General features: G+C 41.9%; 1 protein-coding gene across 6 annotated transcripts in view; it reads left to right on the forward strand.

Annotated features, from left to right (window-relative positions):
* Positions 1 to 13,044, forward strand: part of PTPRZ1 (protein tyrosine phosphatase receptor type Z1) — a 186,886-nt gene that overhangs the window by 66,929 nt on the left and 106,913 nt on the right. For all 6 annotated transcript variants that reach the window (XM_083182827.1, XM_083182828.1, XM_083182829.1 and 3 more), the window contains exon 3: positions 8,541 to 8,717. In XM_083182827.1, the coding sequence (XP_083038953.1) occupies positions 8,541 to 8,717 (177 nt within the window). The remainder of the gene's footprint in view (positions 1 to 8,540; positions 8,718 to 13,044) is intronic.

Here is a 13,044-nt window from a genome sequence, read left to right on the forward strand (position 1 = left end):
TCAGCTCCTACCTGCCATGTCCCAGACTGTGTTTGAAAAAGGCAGGAGCTGATTGATTGATTGATTGGTTGGTTATCACTCTCCATTTTATCACATTTGAAGCTTAGTGCATCTGGCCCAATGTGACTTTTAAACATAGAATCTCATGTTTTGGTTTTAGTTATAATTTCAGTGTCGTGTATTAGTTTCGGTTTTGCGAAACCACTCTTGAAATTTTGATTTAAAATCAAAATCATGAGTTTTGGATTTCATGAAAACAAATATACAGTAAAACAGCACAAATCATGTAGTTTTTATAAATCCAAAGCCTGAAATGTGGATTTAACTTCCAAATTCCAAACTGTAGGAATATACAAAATGGAAATTAGGAGATTCAAAACGAACGGATTTAAGTTTCTAAAGAACCAAATCACACATGTTAAGTGTGCTATCATTTGAGATTATGGCTGATTCTGGATTTAACATCTGTTGGGGAATATGGACAGCAAGGCAAAGGCAGGTCCCCTTAATAAATGGAAATGTAGTTTAAAGAAAATAAAATGAATACATTTCGACCTGCAGTATGAATAGAATGTTTCACTTTTAATTTTCTTTATTGTACATAAACTAAAACTTGTATTAGTAAATGTAATCTGAAAAAATATGTAGAAAAATATCTCCAACTTCTTATGACGTCTAATGACCTTAATAAATCTCAAACTAATTAAAAGGAGCTTAATCATAGAAACCACAGGTTCTTACTATAGATCCACGCCAATCACCTCCCTGTCGAGCTGCAAAAAGTGGTAAGGAGGGATCAAGCGGAAGGAAGGATATCATATTTCTTTATATAGCCTGATGTATTGTTCATATCAATATTACCACATAATGATGCTTCTGAGATTGAATGTAGGCATTACTGTAAAGATGATCAGCCTTACAGAGCTACTTTATTTCTCTTTTAGGTATAGGGTAGATATATATCACAGACTGTATCTATTTACAGTAACCCTGAATATGGTTTCAAAACACATTCAAACACAGTTATTGTATAGCACAGGAGATAGTTTTCTATGGGACACACAATAAGCTACTGTATGTGCCATGAATACAGCAAGCCCAGTTCATTCTCTGTTAATGACAACCTCCTCCTCTTATGTTATGAATTCTATGATACTCTCATCCACAATGACACTTTTAACAAATTGGTTATAAAAATCACAATGTACCATTTTCTTTAACTTAGGAGGTGATCATAGTAGTAGTAGTACTTTTATTTATAAGGCGCCACAAAGTGTCCGCAGCGCCGTACATAGCAAACAAAAACACAAATTACAAGGTAACGTAAGGGTTGTGTTGATAAAATACAACATAAATAGGGGTATAGCTGGCAGAACTAAAATCAGCATCAGTTCTGATGTAGGTGTGGAAATTGTCGAGGAGACTGAAGATGAAGTAGAGGAAGGGAAGAATAGGGCAGGAGCACAGGTGAGGTAAAGAGGTAGGGTGAGTACGTGAGGAAGGAGGGCCTTACTCATAAGAGATAACAGACTAAAAGGAGGTGGGTGGACGAACGAAAAACAATAGGATAAGTAGGAATGGATGGAGGGGTAAGGTAGGCAGGATAGGAGGAGCAAAAGAGGTTAGGAGGAGGGATAGGCTAAACGGAAGAAGTGGGTTTCGAGGGAGCGCTTGAAGGAGGTAAGGGAATCAGAAAGCCTGGGTGGCGGGAGGTTGTTCCAGTGCAGGGGGGCTGCGCGAGAGAAATCTTGGACACGGGAGTGGGAGGAGGTGATTAGGTGAGAGGTCAGTCGGTGGCAGAGAGAAGACAACGGGATGTAGTGTGGATAGAGATCAGTGAAGAGAGGTAAGGAGCAGTGGAGGAGGACAGAGCCTTGTAGGTGGTGGTGAGGTGTTTAACTGTATACACATCATACTGTGTATACAGTAAGGGGGCTGTTGTTGTTGAATCACAAGGCTGAAAATTCACAGCCTTGCGAGTCCACCAAATCCCGCCTTGTGAATGGTTGGCTGCCGCCACCCATTCTCAAGTACAATTTGCACGCTGGGCGAGCAGCTGGCACCCGCGTCATGGCCTCATGAGCATGAGAACGCCCAGCGTTCCCATATGCTAATAGGGCTGCCCACCGCCCCACGCACCTTTACACGCCCCGCCCGCTGTCTCCGTGGGTGCACACACCCTGCGTATGCACATGCGCAGAAATGCGCATGCACAGTAAAATGACATCGGTCCCTGTGCAAACGCAGCCCTGCTGCGAATGGACCTGAATATGGTCTTATGTGTAAAAGTTAAGCTGCTGAATAGGTGAAAGCGGCTAGAATCTAGCTAGTGGCTGTAGTGTGGGATTCTGGACTTTGGGTCAACATGCATTAGATCGACAGTCATTAGGTGAACCACTACTGGTGAAAACGCATTAGATCAACACCAGTGAAAGATCGACACAATATCATGGCTGACGCATGAAAAAGTCAACATGAATTCTTGAGACACTGTTTCAGGGATGTTTTGGAAAAGTGTGGAGAAATGGTCCATCCTATGGGTGTGTTATAAAGTGTTTGTATACAAGCAGTCATTCACAGTGGAGTCCATACTCGGAGAGCTGCACCTGCCATAGGGCTAATACAAGTTTAGATGATGCAACTGATGGTGGGGCCTATACATGAACCAGGCAGTATTACAGAATCTACAAACACTGACTGTAGGCATCTCAGTCCCTGTACATGGAAGTACATCGGGGAATGGCTTTGTGGTGGCATTTGAATAAGTTTGCAGTGAGCGAACACCAAATAGACATAGTCACAGCCGCATCCTCTGCTGAATTAGGCACATATGCTGCTACTTAAAACAATCGCTCAATCAGTAAAAACATTGTTCTATCATTTTTATCTCATAAAATGTCAAGGTCCTCATTTAGAGATTTAGAGTTGCGCACAAGTCCGTTTTAACCAACCCTGTATTGCGTGCATGGAACTAAGGGTCTGATTCTGGTTCACTTGCAAATGCAAATTCTCTCTTTAATGGACAAAACCATATGCACTGCAGGTGGGGCAGATGTAACATGTGCAGAGAGAGAGAGAGTTAGATTTGGGTAGGGTGTGTACTTCAAACTGATATCTATATTAAAAATTGAGCAGCCAGAATTTACTCTGCAAAGAAACAAAATAACACCCAAATGTAACTCTCTCTGCACATATTACATCTGCCCCCACCGGCAGTGCAGCATGGATTCATCCATTAGAGAGAGAATTTGTTTTTGAAAGTGAACCAGAATCAGGCCCTAAAAGTACACAGTAAATATACACTGTGTGCAGTATGATCCATGCATGTACATTTAGGGTCTTATTCAGACTTTCTTCTGAGGGTTAAATGGGTGACGTTTATTTGTCTGAGCATGGGTCCCATTTTTGGTGTACAGAGGTAGCAATAAAGATTTGGATGTGGGCTAGCAGAAATGCAAAGGCTGTTCTTGCGCGGTGACCTGCTGGTGACAGAGTGGCTGAAAAGATGCAGAGATGTTGTTTCTTGTGGGAGTTTTGCAGGTGTGTCAATGACAGTGGTATTGTACATACCCGCTGACCCGCTCACAGAGGAAGCCACACTCACATGGAGAAAGTGCAGATGACAAAGGGCTGGCGCAAGTGTCCATGGTGTGACCGGTAATGCATCTATACAATAGCTGCAGTAAATGTTAGGTCAACGGCTACAAATTCTGGCAGTGGGCACTTCAGTCCTTTCATATATCAGACTCATGGATGTACACCAGTGAAGGGTCTATAGCAGCATTAGCATAAAGATGTAGCTGTGGCAGCCCCTTTTACATCATGGCGTACTTGCCTACCTGACCCTCTCCATGAGGGAGAAAATGCTCTGTCCCTGGACTTCCCTGGTAATGTATGATTGCCATCACCTGTGGTGAAACAGCTTTCTTATCAATTAACTAGCTCCCTACAGCTGATGTCAATCATACATTGCCAGGGAAGTCCAGGAACAGAGCATTTTCTCCCTCATGGAGAGGGTCAGGTAGGCAAGTATACATCATGGTGAACATACACCAGCTTATAATTGCTGCTGATACCCCTGGAAATAGGCATGTTTGTGCTTCTGCCCAATTCTGAACAGCTTGCAGTTCCTTTAAAATGCTCTGTCCAAACTTTGCCTAGATGAGGACAACCCACTATAGCCCAGTTCCGACACAAGTGGAGATGTGTGCATGACTGCATTGCCTGTACTTGTGCACGCTTGCCCCCTATTATTTATGTTCTCAAACCATACAATGAATTAAGGAAATTAGCTACTGTGCTTTATATCTAGGGACACTTTTGAAACTTGCCCCATCCTTAAGATAAGTCCAGTTTCTCCATCTGAATATGGCCTCCTATGTGAGCTACAGAGCATCTCTGTACACAGCTGCTTTCACCGATATGAGTGCATGCAGTAAGGGGGTGATTTTGATTCATTCAGAAGGGCCACATTCATCCCTGTTCTGATGTTTGGGGTTTTGCGTATGGTATATTATGGTATATATATAGATGTGCAGGTCTCCTTTGCGAACGGCTTCGGCAACTTTCATAGTCACCGAGCCGTAAGCAAGGTTCGGGGGAGGACAGCGGCAGGGACCAGAGTCGTCTATGGAAAAATGTTGGGCGTTCCCATGGGTATGCGGGCGTGCTGATGCCTGCTGGGGGCGTGTGACTGACTTCCTATGACGTCAGCCTCCCACCCCGTCTTCATCATGGCGGCTGTAAATTAAAGTCAGTTTACATATTTGCGAAGGCAGGAGAAATCATTTGATGGTCGGCGACCATTAAATGATTTCTCCTGCTGCAGAGACATGCGAGGGGATGTGTTATTGTTACACATCCCCTCGCATGTTAAAGAGGGAAATCGGCGGCGGGCGCTCGGACAGGCAGCAGGCGGTGTCTCTGATGCTCGGTAAGCTGCGTTTCTCACAGCTTACCGAGCCAACCAGAATCACCCCCTAAAGCTCTTCCCTCTCACCACCCAGGAGCAGACAGTATATACAACGCACACTTTATTTTTAATACACTACTCGGTAGTGCATCTCAAACCCCTACTGTGATTCAGGCAGAGGAGCAATGCTCGGTGCAACTTGGAAGTCCAATGAATCACTCCAGTGTCTAACCTTGGCACCTCTGAGCAGGAGCCTCCCAACCCTCTGCCTGCCACCTGTACCATTTTCATCAACATTGTATGTTCTTGTTCTGTTTTAATATATTTTTGTTATACTCACAGTCCAATGTGACAGAGTTTTGAAGTAAACAGCAATGATCATGAGAAAAGCCCTAAGGATATGCTTCCACCACTACAAGCCTGAGAATTTCTGCTGAAACATTTTGATGCTTGACACAACACATAAAGCAATTATCAGACTTTGCTGTTTCTCCTAACTTATATTAACCTTTTGAGTGCCATTGTTGCTGTGAGAGATGTGCAAAATATCCGCAAAACATGCCAGGGCCATATTGTGGAATATGAATCACTTTAGTTATTGCCATCAAATGATCTAAAGTCATTTAATTGAAGCGTAGTTAAATAATGCAAACCCCCCCAAAAAACAGTCACTGTGTGTTGTGACTGAGGATGGTTCGTCCGGAAAGATTGGGCCCTTGGTGTGCCACTGTATGGTACGCAGAAACGTACTTTGCCTAATGGGTCGGTCCTGTGCAGGGGGAGATTGGCCGATTGCTATAGCAGCTGCTATCCTTAGCAACCACTGAGGGAGCTGCACTAGGGAGCTTTAAGGGAAAGCAATCATTGGGTGTAGGGAGAGGAGTTAGGGAGGGGGACACTTCCTCTGCATATGGTGTCCCTGCAGCAGCACTTCTTTTTTGTTCCCCGCAGTCCCTGATAGCACTGGCTCTCCCAAGGCACCACGGGGTCTGCAGCACTATAGTTACGCCACTGGTTCCAGCAGGCCTATTTTCACTATTTCCCGGTCTTCTTAGCCCACATGAGTATTTGATCTTTGACAACTTGCCTATAGGAGAACATTACATCCTAGTTCCACTTCTTTGTGAGTGTACAATAGATGCATTTGAAATGTGTATGGCTCTGCAATGCCTTTAGTTTTGCAAATTGATATTTTAGCATAGGCTGCACAAATTCACTCGCTTTTTGCTTTAAACTAAGAAAACGAGAGGACAGTTTAAAGGAACTACAGTAGATTAACATTTCCTAATATTCTCAAGTTATTCTCAACCCATTGACAAGTTATCCAGGAACCATCAGAGGAGAAAACCGCCTGATGTATGCAACCAGATGCCACTTGTCGGCTTGTGCTAGCTGGCAGCCACCACATGTGTTTAATGGGAAGCTGTGACTTGCTGTCCTAATGTTGGCTTAATTTGTGCAAGTACTTTCACCATACAGCACCTAACAACTATAAGTCAGTGATTTTAACCATTGCACTCAAATTGGTGCCTGACAACTGCACTTTATTGACTAAGGGGATTGATTGCAGCCTAATATTCAGGTATTCGAACAAGAGAACCGAGGATGCTCGGTTATCTCTCAATCATTGGGTACACACTAATTCATGTTGCAAGCCGGTTATATTGTACTATTTAATCGTTAAACAGAAGTTTCTATGCAACATATATTTTATACTCTAGAGATACACATATATTTATATATATATATATCATTTTTTTTATCTATTGTTATATACTGAGTTACTGTGTTTTAACTTGACCATTATTTGGTTTGGTCATATTCCAATTGCTTATTAATTTTTAATTATCACTCTTAGGGGGATATTCTATGCAGGGTCACGACTGTTGGCCTGGCCCAACAGCCGTGACCCTGTCCCTTTCTGGGCCGGCTCGACACTGATTTGGCATGCGGGATTCAATGTCTCGCCTGGCGAGCGCCGAGAAGGGGGCGTGGCAGCGAGAAGCGGACGGAAATTGTCGAGCTGCAGCCGGGAGCTCGTCAATTCCCAGCCGTCGGGGAATACAGCATTTAATAGGGCCCCGCTGCTATTTCCCCCGTCAGGAATAGCGGCGGGAGATTGAATATGCCCCTAAATATTAAATATTTGTCCATCATCCATGACTGCGTTGTTTTTTCTTGTATTTTTCATAATGTTTTATTTTTTTCAATCAGCATTAATTTCATTTAGAGAGCAGCAGAGACCTGTCTGATTAGTTGTTTGAATATTTCCTCCAACGCTAAAAGTATATAACCCTTTTTGCTCTTTTTACAAATTTATACTGTTCACCAATAATTTAGTTACCTTTTTATATTCACACTTATTCCAGCTCAGAACATGGACACATTGCACACACCTTATATTTACCCCCCATTTTTTTCTGAATGTTAAACTGTGTAGCAACTGGAAACTATAAATAATGAATCTATTTCTGATAAACTTTCAAGACTTTCAAGACCAGCAAATACCACATGTGTTCAAGTTCGTTTCAGTGGCCTAGAAAAGGAAAAGGAAAAAACTGATCAGTAATCAAAATGCTTATTGATAGACATTTAATGATCGGTGATCCATCTGGGAATCAGTAAAAAAAATGCATATTAGAAATCTGTATCTCGGCGATTGGTCAGAATCAGCGAAGTGAGGATTCCCCTGAAATCAGGAGGGCCTGGCCAGTGCTCATTGAGCTGCTGGCCATGCATGTTCAGAAACCCTGCTCAATAGTCTTTGTGTGCTTGGGAAGTAATGTTTGTGTTTTAATTATTAAAAGAAATTACAAAACAGAAGCAACAAAAGATTAGGAGCATAAACAGGGTTTCATATCTATTGTAACATATAGGGACGACCGTTGTGTATAATTTTTATCACCCGCCCATGTCATCATCATCCAAAACAATCCAATACAAGGATGAAAGCAACCATTTCTGCCTCCATGTTCTGCTCCCAATCTCTGGAATTCTCTACCTCTCCCCTTCTGACTTTCCAAATCCCTACAACATCTCCCTTGTCTTTATCAAATCTAGCTGCCTCTCATCCTAAGCTTACTGTCTGCCTCTTCTCGGTCAGCCTTGTTTGTGTGCCCCTCCCCATTAGAATGTAAAATATCATGAGCATGACACCTCTTTCCTCATGTGCTTTTCCTTCCTTACTTAGGCTATATTCTCGGCTTAACTGTATATCAGTGAGCTGCCTTCCCCAGTGAAGTGAGTGGTCAAGGGCTTTATTGCTGTGAATTGCATCATTATGAACCTGCCCCCTAATGCTCAATGCAACAATATAGAACATTAAGAAACAGGGACATGAAGGTACTATTCATAACACCACACACATGTACCTGCCAACTGCACCTGCCCTCTGGGGTGACCCTTAGGACTTTGAGAAAACATTAGAAAGTGTGCTATAACTTCATACATGATTAATAATGGCTTACATCTATTTAGATATATATATATTTTTATATATATATATATATATATATATATATATATATATATATATATATATATATATATATATATATGGAATTTTGCATTGAATAGTATGAGAAAAATGAGCTTTAATCTATAAAACCTTCTGATTATATTTCTACAGAAAGCTTAAACCAAACAAATTGGGTGAAAAAATATCCAGCTTGCAGTGGTGCCAAACAGTCTCCCATCAACATTGACGAGAATCTCACACAGCTGAACATAAATCTGAAGAAACTAACATTTGAAGGATGGGAGCAAGTGTCTACTCATACTTTCATACGCAATACAGGAAAAACAGGTGAGATCGAGTCTTTTTTTGTTATATTGTAAAGAACTATGAAGATTACAGTTATTATCTCAAAGGAATGTGAACAGTCTGCAGTTGTAAATTCACATAATAATTTATTTTATTTGGCCTAAGGTGCTTTGGAGAGATTGCCCTTTTATGGAGTTAACTCAGAAAGAAATGACCTTTGCAAAGCAGCTATCCTTTTAGCGTGTTTTTCACATTGCTGATTCTGTGTCTGAAAAGAACAATATAAAGGAGGGTTTGGTACTTATGGATTATCACGGCTCCCATCGCATGCCATCGCATGCCATCGCATGCCATATATAGTGGCATGCGATGGCATGTGATTGGATATGATTTTTGCTGTTTTTAGCCATTTTTTTTACAAAATCGAATGCGATCGCATGCGTTTTTTTAACAGAAAAGCATCCAAATGCATTGAAATTAGTATGAAACATGTTCAATGGCCCCCAAATGTCATTTTTGAGGCTGTACCACGCGAACCCGAAGCGTGGCGAGCGGCGGCTGTATGCGTCCTACGACCTTTTCATACCCCCACTATCCACGTCGGCGTGGAGTAGAGAATAGAAAGTGTGGCGAGCGCAGCGAGCCACCGAGCCCGAAGCATGGTGAGCGCACGCGGACACCTGTGAAGCCCGCGAGGGGACGCGTATACCTGTGAAGGTATCCGTGTCCCCTTGCGGGGCTCGCTGCGCTCGCCGCGCTTCGGGCTCGGTGGCTCGCTGCGCTCGCCACACTTTATATTCTCAACTCCACGCCGACGTGGATAGTGGGGGTATGAAAAGGTCGTAGGACGCGTACCGCTGCCCCACGCGGGCTTGCTGCGCTCGCCACGCTTCGGGTTCGGGGCCATTGAACATGTTTGATAGTAATTTCAATGCATTTGGATGCTTTTCTGTTAAAAATCGCATGCGACCGCATGCAATACGATCGCATGCGATGCAATGCGATTTTTTCCTATGCGATGCACATCGTGGGAGCCGTGATTATCCACAAGTACCGCAGTTTACTAGTTCTGTAGTACATTCAAATAATAAGGACAAAAAAAAAGGATGGCAAAGGAAGAATTGTGTGCTGCTCATTAACAAAGCAGTGACAGGTAAACATAGAGCTAGCCCTATGTTTACTACTCTACTAGAGAACCAATATACACAGCAGAGCTCCACCTTGGTGTCTACTAAACAGGACTGCCCAGTAGCGCACGCAGGGGGTGGTTTCTGAGTACCCAGAACCCCCCCCCCACCCCCCAGAAAGCTGAGGGTCCCCTCTTTCCATGGGTACAAGAATTTAAAAAATCGGCCCTGGGGAACCGGAGATATATGACTTCAAAGCAGTGGTCCCCATCCAAGCCTGTTAATTGCTATCCCCAGTCAGATATTTCAGTTTCTTTCTGACTTAGAGTTTTTATGAGGGTATATTCCAAAAGCTGGGACTTTCCCCCTTTGGGTCTACACTGCTGTTATGTATGTATATATATATATATATATATATATATAGAAAGAGCAGCAGACCGGCACACTCACTGGCTCAGACGCTAGGATTCTGCTTTGCTGGGTGCCCCCACTGGAATCATGGAATAAACAACAGCTTGGAGGTGCGGCACTCCCCGCAAATTAACAGGACATGAAGCGGTTTAAAGGCGACTTTAAACCGCCTTTAAACCGCTTCATGTCCTGTTAATTTGCGGGGAGTGCCGCACCTCCAAGCTGTTGTTTATATATATATATATATATATATATATATATATATATATATATATATATATATATATATAATAATAATAATAATAATAATAATAATAATAATAATAATAATAATAATAATAATAATAATTATTATTATTATTATTTATATACATTTGGTCTATCTATAATACTTTAACTGACCCGGCATATACTGGGTCACCTATGTGTCCATCTCCGTGCTATGCTCCACCCCTCTGGAAACCCCCTTCTGAAAATCCTGCATTTGCCCCTGCTGCCTTCAGTAATTGTGCCGTTCAGTAATAGGGATTGCTCCCCACTGCTACCACATACTCCAAAATGCCCCTCATGCCTTCAGACCACCATCAGATCCCAAATGTATTCCAAACCTTTCCAAAATTACAGTCAGGCCGACCCAAAAAGTTAAACATACTAGTAATGTTTTATCATCATTTTACAAATACTATAGACCAACGGCAGGATGTAATAGCATCCAAGACCAGAAGCCATGCAGGATGCCATCCAAACTCAGACTTTCTTTTAAAGGGGCATATGCCCCTTTAAAAGAAAGTCTAGGTTCGGACAGCATCACGCTATTACATCCCACCCCATAGGTTCTAAAACTCATTTCTCAGGACCTGAACAGTTCATGTTTTCAGGTCTTAGTGACACTGGGGCAGATGTATTAAGCCTTAACAAGAGATAAATGCAAGGGTGATACAGAGAGATAAATATCCAGCCAATCACCTGCCAACTGCCATGTTACAGGCTGTGTTTGAAAAAAGTCAGTAAGGAGCTGATTGGCTGGACATTTATCTCTCCTTATCACCCTTACATTTATCTCTTGTTAAGGCTTAATACATCTGCCCCATTATTAGCTCCACCTGAGGATCTTTTAAAATGTGTTTGTGAGTAATGAGTGCACCTGTGCACCTGATGAGTGACCTGGGAGCTGTTTGGGGTCCTGAGGGCCTAGTTTGAGAACCACTGATATAGACCAACTACAGGTGTGCCTACTTATGCTGTTTCTGTGATGCAAACAACTCAGCAGAGCTAAGCATCGCTGTGCGTACTTTACCGCTATGCATGGAAGTAATCTGTATGTGTGTACACTATGCATACATACACACATACAGGATTCCACCTTACACACCATTCCTAGGAATGGGGTGCAAACTGCACTCACCATTCCTAGGTTGGGGTGCAGTGGCCTGTGACCCAATGTTCAAATAAATAAAGAAAACAGTGCTCAACACTCACCATAGTAAATTCATCACCTTAACCCTTTGAGTGCCAACATATCTTTGAGAGATGTTCAAAATATCTGTTAAAAATGCCAGAGTCACTCACATTTGTTATGTAAATTCAAATAACAAATGTGTAAAAAAAGATTATATTTCCAATATAAGCTAAACATTACAGGTCATTATGATGAATAAAATGTTTGCTTGCCAATTTTCACAACTTTTTTGACACTTGGTACAAGGGTGGTCTCAAAATTTACAGGATTTTTCAATCCTGGGATTGGAGTTTCCAATTCCAGGGTTTTGGGATTAGACGGCTCATGCGCAGTCTAATGCTGGTCAGCGTCTGAGCTCCCGGCTGCTTGACCCCCACACTGCCTGGCCACACTGCACGCCACACTGCCTGGCCGCATCGCCTGTCGCGTTTCCCGGCTGCACCACACATGCACTACCTGTCCACACCGCATCGTTCCTGGCTGCACCACCTGCCCTCAGACTGTCCATCCAGCAAAGTGAGGGACTTCCTCTTCTGTTCAACTTTTATTAGGGTAGCCAATCTTGAGATCCCGGGAATCCCGGGATTGAGTATTTTTCAATCCCAACTCCTGGGATTGAAAATATGCAACGAGATTAGCATCCCTAATTTGGCACTCAAAGGGTTAAAAGGAGTCAAGAGAAGGCAGAAACCTTCCATTGAGAAAAAGTGTTGATAAATTGCTGCAGAAATTTTTAAATATATATTTATTTATATTAGCATTTGATACGAGTGCAATATGTCCAGATACACCTTTAATTTATCTGTAAATCAGTTGTGTTATGCCATTGGAGTTTTCAATAACTATAGTGAAATATACAATACATTGAAGGTTATTCAATCCTATATTAAGTGGAATGTTGTAATTGATTCCCTGTAACCTAGTTGTCTGGATATCTCACAGAATAATACAACAATGTAGTGATCAATTTGTAATTAACTGTAATACAATGACTGACCTTAAAATCCTCTCTTGGGAATTTTTAAACATTTTAAAGAGGATTTGTGCATGTTGGTTTTACATTTTTAGTTACATATTATTGTTGCATTGTGATGGATTATAACTAATTGAAAGGTGCTCTTTTCTAAATGATGAGTAAATGACATTTATTTTTGTAGGACTATTTCTGTTAAACATTTTCAGAAAGATATTGATGAGTGACACGGTTAAAGGTTCTCCTAGGCTTCTGATTTCCTTTTATAAATACATAATAATGTATTTTTTTTAAATTGTTTGGAAAGATTACAAAGACCGATTTTAGTGCGTTCTATAGAAAATTTGCATGAATAGCTGTCTTGTATGACATCTACTGTATACATACATTATTTTGATG

This window comes from Crinia signifera, chromosome 4, assembly GCF_055691185.1.
Source record: "Crinia signifera chromosome 4, ASM5569118v1, whole genome shotgun sequence".
Classification (NCBI taxonomy): Eukaryota; Metazoa; Chordata; class Amphibia; order Anura; family Myobatrachidae; genus Crinia; species Crinia signifera.